General features: G+C 45.5%; 1 protein-coding gene across 1 annotated transcript; it reads right to left on the bottom strand.

The window, feature by feature from the left end:
* Positions 1–1760: 1760 nt before the first annotated feature.
* On the bottom strand, positions 1761–6291 carry LOC135399671 (THAP domain-containing protein 3-like). The gene is made up of 9 exons (XM_064631403.1): positions 6025–6291; positions 5762–5960; positions 5370–5420; positions 5108–5212; positions 4326–4364; positions 3728–3796; positions 3583–3645; positions 2407–2469; positions 1761–2309 (listed from the first exon to the last, which is right to left on the bottom strand). The coding sequence occupies exons 1-9, from the start codon at positions 6099–6101 to the stop codon at positions 2178–2180; spliced, it is 798 nt and encodes a 265-aa protein (XP_064487473.1). The 5' UTR covers positions 6102–6291; the 3' UTR covers positions 1761–2177.
* Between the last annotated feature and the right edge of the window lie 10294 nt (positions 6292–16585).

The raw sequence follows: 16585 nt of genomic DNA, 5'->3' as shown, positions 1-16585 counted from the left end.
CTTCCGAGTCACTGAACTCTGGAAGGAGGAGACTGCGGCATTCAGCTAGTGCATCAGCTACAGATGTGCTCATTACTTGGGCGGCCAGGTTAACCTTCATAGGCTGCCGCTGCCAGTTGATGTGTGCCACCCGCAGCCTATTTCCTGCATGCAGGCCTTCCCTCGCTTGCAGCAAATGCAGCTTCTCTATATATGCCCATGAGATAGTGTCTCCTTCATTATCTACAAAGGTTTCCTTGTGGGACAGGGCATTGCGGATTAGTTTTAGCATATGACATGCGTCCAAAAATGCACTTATTGGCTCACCAGTCTCAGGGTGGGGAAAGCTTGTCTTGAGGCCCTTTTCGTAGTCAAAGGAGCAACCTAAGTTGCGAAGCATGGCAACGTTTGACGATGCCCCATCACAAGTGATTGACACGATGGTTGCACCTGCTTCATGTAAAAGTGATAATGCCTCGCGCACAAGGTGTGTCTTCTGCTCACCAGATATGCCATCAACTAAGAAATAGCCGATTGGCAGCTTCCACTTTTCCGTGATGGAAACAATCATCACAACAAATGCTTCTTTGGCTATTGCTGTATCATCGGTGGAGTCAGGCCCGAGGCTGACATAGCCGTATGTCCTCCTTCCATCCCACTCGACATGTTTCCTTATTGCCATTTCATCAACCATGAGGCTGCACACTGTAACTCTGCCTTTGCTGTTTTCATAAGCTGTCTTCATTCGGAGTGCTGTGAGGGCTTCTTTTGAGAATCCTGGTTCGCCGTCGATTGATTGATACCACTTCTTTATTGTCCGTGGATGTGGCAGGCAGGTGTCGAAAGTGCTACGCACATATTTATAAGCACGAGGGGAATAAAAGTGGAGTGTCAAGGCAAAGGCACGTAACTCTGGGCTGTACTGACGTGGCACGGGTTTTCCCTTCTGTTTTGCTGTTTGTCGTTTGAGGATGTCTTTGTGGGCTCCAGCTATGTTTTCTAAGCAGTCTGCATTTTCTTGCAGTAGTATGTTCTTGGACCTCAAGTCTTTTATTACATCTTCGAGGTGTGCCACTTTTTGCTTTATGCGTCGCTGTGCCTGCTGGAGAGCCTTTATTCTCTTTTTGCTGGCAGTGTGCAGCGATGCCACTCGTTTCACCTCCTTTTTCAAGAACGCCTTAACAGGTGTGTCCTCAGTAGCATGGCTGTCCTGGACAGTGAGCATGCAGTCGTCTTGTTAGACGTAAATTCATAACACACACATTGAAATTTACCAGCTTCTCGCAATAAAAAATAAGTATGCATCATTTAACTTATGATTTTATATATTCTACAGTGAAATTATCGTGCAAAAATGCAGGTTGCACGGTACATAATTATGCCAATCAATATTAGGTACCTCATTGTAAGTTTAATCAAAGGACCTTCAGAGAAATGTCTCAGCTTTCTTTACCGCTACGTTGTTGCAGTTCACATCCCCCCTGCCTTTGTGTGAAGGGTCAGCTGCGAGTGTTTCCACCTGACTTTCAGTTTATAGGAACAGGCATGATTCATGATTGATTTGTACCATGCACATGATTAGAAACAAACGAGATGCACTAACAGCTTGCGAGGGCTACGTAGATGGACAAGCTGGAGTGCTCTTCCTCTATGCCTCCCAATCCTACTTCCTAGAATAAATGACACAGACATGCAAATCAACAAAGAATAAATCAATGTAAGTATTTTATTTCATCATTGAGTGTACATCATAAATGCAATTCATTTTTCTCATGCTGTTAGTAAAAATCTGTCAAATCACAGATCTAAATCAATACATGCCATCAAGATGTCATGTTAGCAATTAGAAGATACATGCAAACACATTTGATGGAATAGAAAGAGGCTGGTTTATAGCGCGTAGTACGCTCCAAGTAGGCTACGTAGATGCAGCCTGTACAAAATGTCAGCCGCCATCATACCCTTGTGATGAAAGATTTTTCTTCTAAAACGTAAAGGGCACAATAAACCCTTTAGTGTTCAGGGTACATCTTGCTCTCCCTTTCTCTTTTATTGTGTGCAATATGTTGTATTTAACTGCACTTAGGTATTAATTTCGAGGTAGTGGCCATGTCTCAAGACAGATTGGTATATCCTCCAATGACAAGAAGAACTATATGGTTTGAATGTATCCCCAACTGTAGTGGCACAGAGAGATTCTATGTTACTGTTGATGTAAGCATGCCGCACATTCCCTCTGTGGTCTGAGATGAAACAGTAGCCCTCCTGATAGTTCTTACCAATATAATCCCTCTGGTAGGGGTCACAGGAGTGGAGGTGCTCGCAGTATCCTACGTGTCCGATAGAAAAATAAAATGCATGTATATACCTCGACTGCACTTAAATGTATAGCATCCTTTCAACTGTTTTGCTTTTGGTAGTCCTCACCAGTGAAATCCTTCTGCTAGATGTGGCAGCAGCATAGGGAGCATAGGTGATGGCACTGGTTTCCTGTATACACAAAGGAAAGGAAAAGATGGAGATCACCCTCAGCTATAGCTAAATGTACTGTAGAATTGTAAAAGCAGGTGTACACCAATAAAGAAGGCAAAGCATAAAAACGTTAGCATTCACAAAGCATCACTACTGTGTTTCCATACTTATAACCCCTTCATAGCAACAGTGTGGGCGAGTTGGTACATACTGGACACAAAATACACTGCAGAGACCGGACATGACTAGTCAAATGAGACGGATGATTCAAATTCACAACAGAGGTGGTAACAGTGTGCCTTCCATTACCCTCCTTTCCCACGAGACCCAGTATGTCAACCACAAAATTGTTTTCATTCCTTCCCAATAAACCACAGTTGTTAGTCAGAGCTTCATTTGTCTACTCACGTCCTGTCTCTGCGCTGTTTTTTGTGCCAGTTTATACCTAGGGAGTGACTTTTTCGGGTTCAGTGCCTTTCTCAGATTCGGGGGGTAAAAATCAGGCGATAATTGTGCCTTTGTTATACATACATATAATTATATGTATAAATATATATAATTGTGCCGGGTGTTATCGGGTGTTTTTGTTTCTCCTCTTGTCTATTGAGTCCTTTCCTAATCTCTCCTTTTGTGTTTTTTTGCGGGATCGTGACCTTCCAGTGGTAATCCTCGAAGGCATAGACAGTGTTGACACACATGGGTGTATTGCTGGGAGCGTAAGTGACCCATTCTTAAATGTGTTACACGTGGCGACCTTTGTTTGTCTTCAGTGGAAACGTCACTTGAGGATTCCATAGTGACTGGAGATCAGAAAGAAATCGGGTTTAACCCGAATTGGTCGAGCATCAGTTCGGGGGCAAGAACCGGGCAGAATCGGTTTTAACCCGAAAAAGTCACTCCCTATTTATACCCCTTCTTCATTTCTCTTTCACATTAACATGTCTCGGACACTTGATAGCCTTATGGACATAATTATGTTTCGGCCGAGCTTACTGATTTGACCCAGGTACAAAAATAACCTTGGGTCATGTGTACCAATATGTAAATTTCCAAGCACAAATCAACAGGCCGGTCCAAAACATTCAAAACAGGATTGCATTGAGCAGGAATTCTGACAGTTGACATTCTCACCAGTGAGGTATTTAAGCTTGAACAAGAAGCTTGAGGTGATGCATGTCCAGCTCGGACATATCCCTGCAAAATTTGATGAATGCAGTACTGTAGCACAGTTAACTCTGTGCAAGCATATGGAGAACCAGAGAAAGCAAGTACTTACTAATACGTCCTCATCTTCGAGCTCTGTAAATGGGTTGTGCAACGAGTCACAGTCAAAGCCCGTGCTTTCCTGCAGCCAAAGTAAATCACATATAATACAGGTTTGATGGTTTTAAGAAAGCATAAAAGAAAACGATTGTTCAGACCAATTAGATGCCGTTAGATGCCGATGTTAGAAATTATGGTGCTCTGTGCATATGACTAATATTTTGCATAGCTGAAAAGGCAGCAATTTATCTATGTAAAAACCCCGAGACTAAGGAACACGAAGGGACAGACACAACACCCTTCGTGTTCCCTAGTCTCGGGTTTTTTACATTATGCATCATCTTCACCAGCTCACGTGCTTCCTAGCCATTTTTTCATACTTTATCTGTGCCCTGTTGTGACCCCGTCAGATGAAAAGTACTGATAACCAAGCAGAACGTGCACAGTGACGTGCTTTGTTTCAGCACAATATAAGAAACAACATCGAGTCGTCTCACTTTGTGTTTGCTGGTTGACATGTTGAGTCAATCTTGATATCAGTTGTTTAACAGGAACCACACATTTTAGTGCAGCATGATTTAGCATCATAAAGCAAAATGTACTATACTTACATCACTCATCTCTGCACAGGAGCTGGACAATAAGTCTTGCTGTCAGGATAGAAATTTCAATGTGAGCTGACTTGTGGAACTCACAGCAGAGTAAACTAAACTGTCTAAACTCTGAGGTAATAAGATGCACAAATAAATTAGCAATACGCTATGCAAGTAGGTCTCTGCGCACGAGAGGGGAAATGTTTGGAAGACGACATGACAAAGTGAGTATCCTCTCCGAAGGCAACAATAGAGGACCACATGTGGACATGTAGTAAAATTATGACACTATATGGTGAAAGACGAAGCCACATGGTGCACAGTGTAATTGATGGCCCTCTTATTTTCGAAAAGGGTGGGGAAATTAGGATGGCTCCACCGGCACGAGGAGAAAGGGGCAACCTAAGGGGCTGCGCAGATAGCTCACATGCTTGCATAGCATACAATGGCATACAAGTTGATGTGTAGAGACTACGCTCCTTCACACAGTAAGATACATTATGCATACTGATTGTAGCAATAGTAGACAATGGATAGCAATGGTGGATAAGTTTTTTAGACTTTGTGTTAGTACTGCAAAGCAACTGTGGCTATGTGTGGTGTACTGAGATGGATAGATGGAGCGAAAGAGAACAGCACAAGGGAGTGGTAGAAAGGCTCTGCATCCTGTGTCGAATTCACAGGGGAAATGTTGCATGATGTAGCAATAATTGTCCAAATAAAAAATCATATACATGTTTGAGGACTTCAAGTCCTGTAGCTCACAGCACCCTGAGTGTGTACACGAAAGGGCCACTCACTTCATGTTCTCCCTCACAGGTTTCCTCTAGAGCGAGTTCCTCCTGTGTTCTGGCTGGAGCTGGGAGTTGCTCCTGTGCTCCACCAGGAGCTGTGACTAGTTCCATCTAGGAAACAACCAGTATGCCATACAGCAATTGCCACGACATAGCAGAAAAATACAGAATATAAACCTAAACGTATGAAGCACAAACACTGTGCAAGGAAATGCTGTGAACACTGCGTATCATGCCCTGAGAGTGTGAACACGAAAGTGACACTCACTTCATGCTCTGCTTCATGTGCTGCCTCAGGTGCTGTTGAAAGCTGTGCTACCTGGAACATAACCGACATTATATGTGTGCCATAGGTAATGAAATATTGCTAGGGATTGGCAGAAAAATGTAGATTACAAGTCCATATCTCATGTGCTGCACTTTCTCGTCATGTTACTTAATTCAAAATTTCAATAAGGTTACTGCGCATGACCAAAACAAAAAGTATGTTCTCTGATAGCATTACTTACAGAATTTGCTATTCAAGTTTTTTCTTTCCTTTCTTTTATTTTTGTCGACATTAACGCTCACTGATTCATAACAGGTTGTCACAATTTCTTGTACCGTTCAAACAATATTATACGCACTTTGGAGTACGGGAACGAGAGCACTCAAACGCACCTGCAGCTCAGGAGCAGACACAGAAGGATGAGCGATGGGCACCGCACCAGGTCTTAATCGAATCCGTGCTAACGATGTCCTGTCCATGTCACGGTTCTGAAAGTGCTTGGAGCACACTACACTGTGTTTGCTGGGTGTCCATCCAGTTCTCCCAATGGCCTCAACCCAAGCTTCTCGAAGCGTAGGATCTCGTGGGAAACTGTAATCAATAAATAGAAGTAAAGTCAACTGTCGTACGATGTGCGACAAACGCATATACTTACCAGTGAAATGTTACGCCCGAGGCTTTTGTTGCCTCGCCGGACCGGTGCTGACAGCCCATGTAGCAACAACGTCCCATATTTATTATTGTAAAGTGTTATTCACAACTTTAAATACCTAAAAGCCGCACAACGACACCAGACTAACACCACATAGTTGCGTTTGGCAAGTTGCCACCGATTGCCACACAGCATAGAAACCACGCCAATTTGTTTTCGTCGCCTTCCGTGCGCGCCGTATCGTCTGCTAGTGACGTCAGGCCTGGACAAGATGGCGGTTTTGCAAGGAGCGACCGCTTGGGGGTGGTTACAAGGTCTGGGACTTCTGGCACCCCTGTGGACACCACGAACGGGAGGAAGAAAGCAAAAGAGAACTATAAACAGCAAACAATTTTCCGTCTCGTGTCGCTCGTTCTAAGAATTTTTCGGCACCACAATGCTGGTATGCCGCGCTGCCTCGACAATAAAACCACGGTCGGTCGGTGACAATGGTGCGCCATACAGCGGCGAGTTTTGGAACTTTGGGGTCGAACTACACCAAGCGCCGTTTGCGTCTATTGTACCCATCGTCCTCAAGCTTTTCAAAATAGTTGGGGCGCCAGATCAATAACACGTGTGGGGAGACCCGTTTAGTTGGGATATTGTGCGCTTGATACGTCCGGGAAGGTTACGTTCTCGAACCTTGGCGCCCGTAAAGGTTATTACGGCGACGGTCCGCAAATAAAAGCGAACGGATGCGTTGCGTGTTTGCGAAGTGGGTGTGTTGTCAGAGCAGCGGAAGGATTTACAAGTGGATTCTTAACCGCTGCTTCTACGCCCCCTAACCCCTGCTTCTATGCGTTCGTCGCTTGCTGGGATCTTCGACTGGGCGGTAGACTTCCATGCCGGTGCCCTAGCTCTACAAGGTGCAGCTAAGGCAACAGAGTTTAGGAAGTTCTCTGTCAAAAGCGATAAAAATGTGCAAAAGAACACACCTGTCCATTAGTAATACAACAATATGCAGTATGTAACGTGTTCCTGTGCACATTTTTGTCGCTGTTTTGCTTCGCCTTCTATAAGCTTTATGGGGATAGCTTTCGAATTGCGGGAGCAGTTCCGCCGACATTCTGAAATTTTGGATCCATGTATTTCGGAAGATGATAGAAGGACCGTACCAGGAATGCAGTTCCCTACCGCGTGTCTGACTTATTTTTCAGAAAAAGCAGAAGTTCCTGTTCGAAACTCGCGGGGGTCACAATGTTGCACTGTATACTATGACGTCACAGTAGGATGGGCGTGGATATAGACGTTAACACAAGCCAATGTTGGCGTTCGTTCATCCGTCGCTAGATACCGCCAGGTGGGATGATCTAGTCGGTTCCGCCGTTCCTGGAGCGACGAGGCGATAAAAAGCTATCTGTTTCTTTACACTATGGTCGGTGGGGCTTGGTTAGTTGATGTAACCGTCGAAACAGGGAACTTCACCATGCGAAACAGGGAACTTCACCATGGGTTCATCGCTCGTCACATCACGTTATTGTCATCAGACATATGTCGGCACAGTTCCCTTAGAAGTCGGCCCAGGACGCACATTCCCCCAGGACGTGAGTCGTGACGTTGCCCACATACGTGAGGCCGACAACGGCAAGCCCTATCACCACCACCACCACCACCGTCTACAAGGAGCATCCGTGCAAAATATTTTCATGTATAAAGATTCATTGGTTTCATTGATTGGGAGACATTTCGGCCTCTTCTCACTGCACAGTTCAATGTAAAAAAATAAATAAAAGACGAACCGAAAAATCGGTCGGAGGTACCAAGACCTGCGTGACGTACGTGCCAGCAGACATGTGCGAACCAAATGATCGGCACTCCCGTCGTGTGCGGCTACGTCATGGAGTGCTGTCAGCCTCACCCTCACCCATATAGTCTTACGGGGCCCCGAAGGAGGGCGGGGGATCCTGAAAGACCTGTGACCTGTCTCAAGTACTACAGGTCAGCTGAGACTATTGTTTTGTGGAAGAAGTAAGAACGCATGTCGTTTGTCGCACAACCCATCGCACAGAGAGGCTTACTTTATATGTATGTTATTTGTTATGTTTAATTACTATTTATATACTGTGCCTGTTGCTGTATATTGTGAGGAAGGCTCATCACCATCGGCCGCTCGAGGAGCACCAACTTCGAACTGACCTTCGTGTTCTCAGTCGCCCATTAAATATACTGTAAAACCCTTTAATTTCGCGTCCTGAATTGTTCGCGAATCTCACACATGGCATATATTCGCTGTCATTAGGTTTCGCGAGGTGTGTGCCTTAATTGGCTTGCCTCGTGATAAACTCGAGATTGACCGCAACACCCTTAAAGTTCCTTAGAAGTCAGCCCAGGACGCACGTTTCCCCAGGGCGTCAGTCGTGATGTTGACCACCTCGGTGAGGCCGACAACGGCAAGCCCTTTCACCACCACCGCCGCCACCACCACCACCACCTCAGCACAATTGATATAAGCGACATTGCACTGGCTATAGTGCTGTAAAACAATCGAGATGCTTGCCATAACCCGTACAACCAACTGTGAAGATAAAGATCGCGGGTCCAGCATAGTTTTGAAGGGGTCAAACTTAGCTAGACATTTTCGCAATCGTGCCCTTAAAATTCTCGAAAATTAAGACCTCATAACAATATACCAGCTCCGGTGGCGCAGCGGTAACGCGTGCGCTTGGAGACTGGGAGGTCCACGGTTCGAATCCGCGGGCCGGCTGTGCCGTCTGGGGTTTTTCCTGGGTTTCCCTCAGATGTGTAATAGGCGTATGCCGGCACAATTCCCCTGAAGTCGGCCCATGGACGCAGCTATCCTCCCCCCGAGCGGATTCCGCTCGGTCTTCCACTTCACCCTTTCCTCTCCACCACCTTTCCCTTCCCGAGAAACATGCCGCCTAATCAGGCAGACCTCTCGGGTTCCTCCCAACGACACTCCTCCTCCATAACAATATATTTTATGTACTGTGTGGCACGCCATATGTGTTATTTCTTCGTATATAATCATTTTTTTTATTGTATTTATTCGAACCGTACGAGGCGCATTGTCGTTTTGATGCACTGCGTGGGATGTGATTTGATCACCTTTTGCGGCAAAGGCGATCAAAGGTGACGACCACCTGTGCGGCAAAACGCAGATAGAAGCTATTAATATAGCGCTCCGAGCAATATATGTGATCTATTATACTGTGAGGGCGAATATACGAGGGGTGTTCAAGTCAAACCGGGACTTTCTGTCTCCTGAGTGTACAAATGGCTCGCGCTACTTCTTTTTCGTCATTTTCACACGCGACAGGGGCTAGATTTTGAACTTTTCGCTATCCCGTAACGCTCGCTAAACGCTCGTGCTCCCCGGTTGACGGCCAATGCGCGTGACGGACGAACGCGCAAATTTTGAAAAATAGCTATAACGATCGCTATGTGCACATCAAGATTAGGGAGTTTTAGCAAAGTGCGTCCTCCCGCTCGGTAGATTACCGTCGGGCCGGCCACGCAACTGCGCGTGCTCAGATGACGTCACCCTCACCGTATCTCTCCGGCCGTCACCGGAGCTCCGCTCGCTAGCCGCCATTACCGGACATACTTACGGTTGAAAATCTCATAACGGCTACGTCGTTTGCTAGTATGACACCCGCCCGAAAGCGTTTTACGATCACCGATTATCTTTATTTTCTCTGTGAGGAGCTCGGAGAGTCTCCGGCGCATTTCACTTACATTGTGGTAGCAGTAAGCATTGTTCCAAGCGTGCAAAAGCGAAAGAATAACTTAGCCGCAACTGTCTTCTCTCCAAGTTTCGAAGAATACACTTTAGGTCCACACATTTGTCGAGCAGCCCCTGTTCACGGTCAGGAAAGAAAAAAGCACAATAGTTCTTTGAAAGTTCTTTCAATCGTGAAAATGTGGACAGCAGTAGAACTTCTTCTTCGCAATGGCTGTCCTCTTCTTCGTCATCTAAAAAGATATCGGGCGGCGGGCAGCGAGCGCGTCTCCGGCACCCTCCGGTTTGCTAAAAGTGTTCGTGCTGGCGTTCTTTCCGGATACGATCGGTTCGATTTCACCGTATTTATTAGCGATCGGGAGCTGCCAGATCCCGTTTGCTAAAACTCTCTATTGAGCCCCAGGCCTCCGCGTTCACCACGTAGTGGTCCAAAGTTCCTGCAAAACAGAAGACACGTGCTGGACAAGATGGCCGACAACGAGGTGAGCGCGCACATCGAACAGCGAATTGTCATGAAGTTTCTCGTGAATGAAGGCGTAAAGTCATCTGATATTCACAGAAGACTTCATTCTCAGTATGGCCCGATTCACTTAACCGCAGCAAAGCGTTTGAGTGGTGCAAACGGTTCCGAGACGGCCGTACATCAGTGCAGGACGATCCCGGCCAGGGCGGCTCCGAGCCCAGTGTCAGAGTTCCTGAGAACATCCAACTTGTGGAGCGCCTGATCCTCAAGGACCGACGGATAACATGTCTCGAACTGGCTCGAAAAACATATCTTTCTGTGGGAACGTTGAACACTATCATTCATGGACACCTCCAGTTTCGGAAAGCCGGGCCTCATCACAAAAGGAGTCCTCCTCCTACAGGACAATGCACGCCCGCATACCACGCATCTCACGACACGCACCTTACAGGAACTTGGCTGGGAGTTGCTGCCACATCCCCCTTACAGTCCAGACCTCGCCCCCAGCGATTTCCATCTCGTCGGGCCACTGAAGGCGTTCAATGGAGGCCGCCACTTCAGCTGCGACGTCAAGAATGCTGTCCGATCATGGCTGCACGCGTCGGTAAGGATTTCTACGCTGCTGGCATCCAAGCCCTCGTGAAACGCTGGGACAAGTGCATTAGTGCAGCTGGAGATTACGTTGAAAAATAAAACTAATTTCTCGCCTGTAAGTTCATTTTATTTTTGCGAAAAATGAAAAGTCCCGGTTTGACTTGAACGCCCCTAGTACATATGGGGATATACACATCACGCGACCAGTCGCTCGTGAAACCAGTCCTTCGGATTCAGCTCTGCGCTCGTGTGTCCTGACTCCGTTGCCCCTATTCTCCTCAACCATATACTGTAGGAATATGAGACGCTTTTCGCACGCCTAAGAAAATAAAGAGACGAGTGGACCTGGCCCTTGTGAGCGACAGCGTCATCGCCACCATCGCCTCCGTAGACCCACCGTCACCGCCATGGATGCCGTGGAGTTCATGGCCATCGTCGACGAGTCATCATCATCCATATACTCTTAATTCGGCCCATTACCAGTATATAGAGGCCTAATAAACCTTTGTCTTGCCTCGCTTAAACTCGCATCATCATCGTACTTTCTTACATTCTTCATCTTAACACCCCCGTCTGATTGAACAGGGACGCCAGTTGGACCACCGCATTTACCTAGAGTGTGACTCTACATTTACCATCACCGGTTTATTTCTTGGACTAGTTGGATCAGCCAGGCCACGTCGTCTTCTCGTTTATGCCTGCTGCTGATCGTCACTACTCGCACGATAGTTCGCGTAATGTGCTGGGTGGGACACATTTTTTTCTTGCGTGTTAGCGCCGCGAAGCAACTGTGGCTATGAGCGGCGTACAGACGTAGACAGACGCAGAGAGGACAGCAGGAAGGAGGAGGAGACAGGGGGGTTAGTATGCGTCCTGGGCTGACTTCAGGGGGAAGCGTGCCGACATTCGCCTGGAATGTCTTCGGAAAACCCAGGGAAAACCTCAGACAGCACAGCCGGTGATAGGATTCGAACCCACCACCTCCCAGTCTTCAGCACGACCTAGGCTACCACCAACGAGCGGGACGCCTTAGCCCGCTCGGCCATGCCGCTGGTGGGTGGGACACATGGGTAAATAAGAAATATGTAGAAAACCATGATTTGGAGTAGATTTATGCGCAACGTGTGTCAGTCAGCCTATATACGTGTGTTTTTGTGACTGCGGTGTGCTTGTCGATTGTTGTACTATCTCATACTTGATGATTACTTCTCTACTTCTTCTTCAACCCTCAACGTGTTAGGCCCTATGGGTGCTTTCGCCCGGTATGAAATCCCGTAAGGTGGTGTCTTACATCCTGTTATGGCAAATTACTGACTTTAGCTTCTTGGGGTTGAGATCGGTGTTCATGGTGGGTTCTTGAGACCCACAATTGAAATCTACTACTGTCAGAGCTCGTTCACCCCCCCCCCCCCTTTTAGCTACATGCTGGACGCACATGACTACCCGATGAGAAGACTACATCGTCGTCGTCGTATATCGTAGTCATCGTCATCGAACATTGTCGTCATCGTACACTCTAAACCTGGTACCTTCTAGTAAAGGATAAAAATTTCAAAATTTTTACCCTCTATTTCAGAAGTTACCTTGTAACCTATGGGCAATACTCTCTGTAAACGTTACACATATCACCTATAAATAGAGGTTACTGTCTCCTAACCGCCACACTGACGTAAAAGTTTCAGTTTGGCCAGGCATGGGTGTCTCTAAGACGCTCGCCTCTTCACAGACGCTACAGAACAAATGGTGCTCAAAATGAGCTCTCATGAGTGCAGAACGCACACTGTTATTCGGAATATATGGCTATATATTCATCTAGATATATATATCTCATATGGGAATATATTCATCTAAGGGCATCCAGTGGCGAAAAGTGAGTGATGTACAGATTGACGTGCACAACAAAGGAAAGAAAGAAATAGAAATGATTGCAACTGGAGCATATGTATTATTCAATTGGCAAACCTGGAACTACAGCTGAGGCAAGAGCACGAGGATGTCGCAATACCAACACTTCAGCTGTGGTGAACGACATTTAGTTTCAAGGAGGTATAATCTTTGCGGTCCCCACGTTGTTGCAACTTCCTCTTCAGTATACGCCGAAAACTTTTCTATTCCTTTCTGGTATGTCAGAATGACACATCAGCGACGCGGCTATGGTGAATCAGAAGCACATGAAGAAGTAAAACACAAGAATGACAAATGACTAAGCAAATAACGGACGTAAGACACACACGTACACACTGTGTTGAACCGTTCAACCGTGTTAGAGAGACAGACGGTGCTGTGATTAGTGTTCTTAGACTGTCCAGCAAAAACGTAACCTCGTAAACTTTGTAGTGAACATACCGTAGAAATACCCTGATAAAGTTCCGTCACTTGACACTTGTGCTTTCTTCACAGTTCTGAACACGATCCGCAGTTCGTACAGACGCAGAGACACAATAATGTAACGCACACTGATACGACACTCTTGTACTGAATGATTGAATGTGCGGCTTACGAGAACACAGTGACTTTTGAGCAGTACCTTTTATACAGGTCACCCTGCAAACAAACAAGAAAAACAAACGAAGGAAATTCAAACGTGGAATTCGTTTAGAAGTTACAACGTTCCTATAAAGGGTACATTTATAAGTTACGACGATTGGATTTCCGTTAAACACCGAAGCAACCTCTATTGCTCCTCCAGTGTCTCGTTACAAGTCATGTTTAACCTCTAAATAGAGGTATCGGTCGTGTAACCTCTACGATATTTGGAAATCTACGTCTATATAAAGGTTATACATTGCTAAAAGTTACAATAAAGGGTACCGAGTTAAGAGTGTAGAAGAGAGTCGTCATCTCCTCCATTCCCAGTGCCCAAGAGCTACTCTCACTACTCTCATAGAATGCTCACTGGAGAGGGTATTGAGTGGTTGCTCACCGATGAAAGTTTCTGAGACTATTAACGCTGAGTACATTACATAAACTCGACAGGTACAGTCTGAACCAGAACTTCACTAACACGCTCTAAGTCGTCGATCATTCCGGATGACATCGTTCTTTCCCATGATTTATCGAAAGCGGGAGGCGTACGCCTTTTTGTGACGCGTATACAGTTACGTCAATTATTACAAAAAAGCGCGCGCTTACAAATCAGGAGCGATGACTGCATCATCCTGTACAATGGTGTATTATGCAGAGAACTTCTGTTTTGAATATATCGTAAAGCAGTGGAGGTGCAATCTCAGAAGATTTATCTACTTACTTATCTGATTTACTTATCACTTATCAACATGTCAAGACTTGCATGAAGATAGCCTGAACCCTCAGTATTTTTACGCCCCGATTTTCGTCCCAGTTGCATGCATAGTTCCTTTTTTAGATAATTTCAACTGAAAATTAGGGGCAACACTGTGTCGAAGTGTTCACCAACTGCGCATTGCTCGTCAAGTACGGCGGTATAACTACATTGCATGCTGACAACACTCGGTCTAAAACGAGATAAGTCGGCTACATGCCGGCTACGTAGCCACCAGGAGCAGCAGGTCAGCCGGGGACATAGATCACTGTTGCTTGACGAGATGGGTATTATTTCCCACCAGATGTCGGCACTGAGCCGTTTTACCGCAATTTAGCTTGGAAATTAAAAATAATAACCGTTCTCTGTCACAAGTATAACTTGTGCTGAGCTTGCAAGCAATAAGACGTTAATCTACTCCATCAACATAAACCACCTGACTACTGCTTCACGTTACCATGAAGAGTGCAGCAAAGTACTCAAGCATTACCTTTTAAGACCTTTTTTGTCGCAAATGCATAAAGAGCGCCTTTAAGGCCTCGAGTGATATCTCGAAGGGTACTGTGCAGTGTCATGCCCTGCCAATTTATTTGCCCAGTCGTGATCAGCAGGGGAGTGCACAAGTATAACGAATATAGAGCATATATTTAGTATCAGTTGTTGGTGGGCTGTGAGTTTAATGTGAAATATGTAGTTACTACCTATGTATAGATATACGGAAAGCAGTGTACCTGTGTGTATGCTGATTATAGTATAGCAGACAATTGAAAAACGACAATGAAGCTTCCTAAAATTTATTACAAGCTTTCGCGTGGTCCACCACGCGAAAGCTTGTAATAGATTTTAGGAATTGTCTCCTAAACTAGACCTGACTTTTCCCACTCTACCGGAGTATACCTCATATGCTTATTATAGTTTATGAAATTCGTAATGATGGATTGGCAAGCTGGACTGTAATGGCGCATGAGGTACTTAACTATAATGATACACAAATCGAAGATTATGTCAAAAGTTAAACACATGTCATTGCGAGTAGACCTGTAAAGAGTACTTTTCAAAAGCAGCTAAATTATAGTTCCAATTACAGTATCATAATTATGCCTAGCGACTGTCATACATTTATGTGTTTTCCGTCTGCCCACCTGTTTGATACGGCCCGGATCTGTCGTATCAGGTGGACGGGAGTTTGTATTGCAAACTACAGGATAGGACAGGCGCAACTCTTGCCCACATCACGCTTCAAAAGTAGTACTTCTGCCCTCGCCCTAAAAACGAAAAGCAATCTTCCTCTTTTTCTGGTCTACTTTTCCCCCAAGCACTGTCAAGTTTTCCAATGTGCGGTCTCAAAGGCCACGATAACCTTATCTTTCGCGAGTGAGTAATAACCGAGGACATCGAAAATCGCATTCAAAAGTAATTCCAAAAGTAACCCCAAATGCATTGCAAACACCTGTAAAAGTGATCTAGTTACAGTCTCAAGTACAGTGTATAATCGTATAAACGTGAAAGTAATAACCAAGAATGTGATTAATTACCGCAATAGCATTAGTTCCGATCGCCAGCAAGGATCTGGTAGGTGAGAAACGAATAGGAATAAAATGGGAAGCTTGTACACGCGTTTGGACGTGTACGAACATTGAGAAGTCAATGTGGTTTACATACGCATTTATCATCATTATCTATGGTCCATAAGTATTTGCCCATTTGGTTTACACGCGATACAGAATGTTGATCCTTTTGTTACCCACAACTTCACTGGCGTCCTGACACGCTCGAACTACAAGTAATAACAACAAAAAAATCGTTGAGCGCACTTCGACGTTGGTGCCCGTCAACATGCACACAAAGTCCATTGCAGACCAAACTGAAGTCTTGATTTTGAAAGAAACCACAACCCACATGGAAAGTGAACTAGAATAACATGAAGTGCATGTCATGCAGTGCACTAGAGTGTTATTTTAGTACTACACACATTGTACCAGAGGAACACACCAGAAGCCATACAGCGCCATCTGTCGAGCGGCCAGAAAAGCACGATTTTAATCGGTACCGATGAACCCCACTATGTGACGCGACCGTCAATGTGCGCTGCAAGAGCAGAGTACCGCCAACCGCTTGGCTTGACTTGACTTCACCTCACGTAACTAGGCAACGCCACCATTTCCCTTCCACGCTAATATGGTCCGCCGTGTTAACGCTCTGCGACAAATTCAATTGTATGTAAACTCGCGTGAGATTACCTGTGCCAGACATTCCTAGACGGTACAGAAACTACTGCGCGTACAGATATACGGACCCGGACAAAGCGAAAAAGTTTTCCTAGGTAGCGATAATATAATCTCAGTTTCACAATAATTTGATTTAAAAACACCGACATCAAAGTGTAGTGTTTTCATTAACAGTGCCAGTGATCAACGGCAGCATTACATGTACAACATATATCCAAATGAATAAATAATTGGAAGGGATATGGTGGATCACGGTCACG

This window comes from Ornithodoros turicata, chromosome 7 (genome assembly GCF_037126465.1).
Source record: "Ornithodoros turicata isolate Travis chromosome 7, ASM3712646v1, whole genome shotgun sequence".
Taxonomy (NCBI): domain Eukaryota; kingdom Metazoa; phylum Arthropoda; class Arachnida; order Ixodida; family Argasidae; genus Ornithodoros; species Ornithodoros turicata.
This window is presented reverse-complemented; position numbering and strand designations above follow the sequence as displayed.

Bases quoted from the DNA above. Each gene is read 5' to 3' on its own strand.
- LOC135399671 (XM_064631403.1), bottom strand. From the start codon at position 6,101: ATGGGACGTTGTTGCTACATGGGCTGTCAGCACCGGTCCGGCGAGGCA. The intron at 5,961-6,024 runs GTAAGTATATGC...TATTGATTACAG, and splicing joins TCGGGCGTAACATTTCACTG to TTTCCCACGAGATCCTACGC. The intron at 3,797-4,325 runs GTAAGTATAGTA...CTTTGGCTGCAG, and splicing joins CCTGTGCAGAGATGAGTGAT to GAAAGCACGGGCTTTGACTG.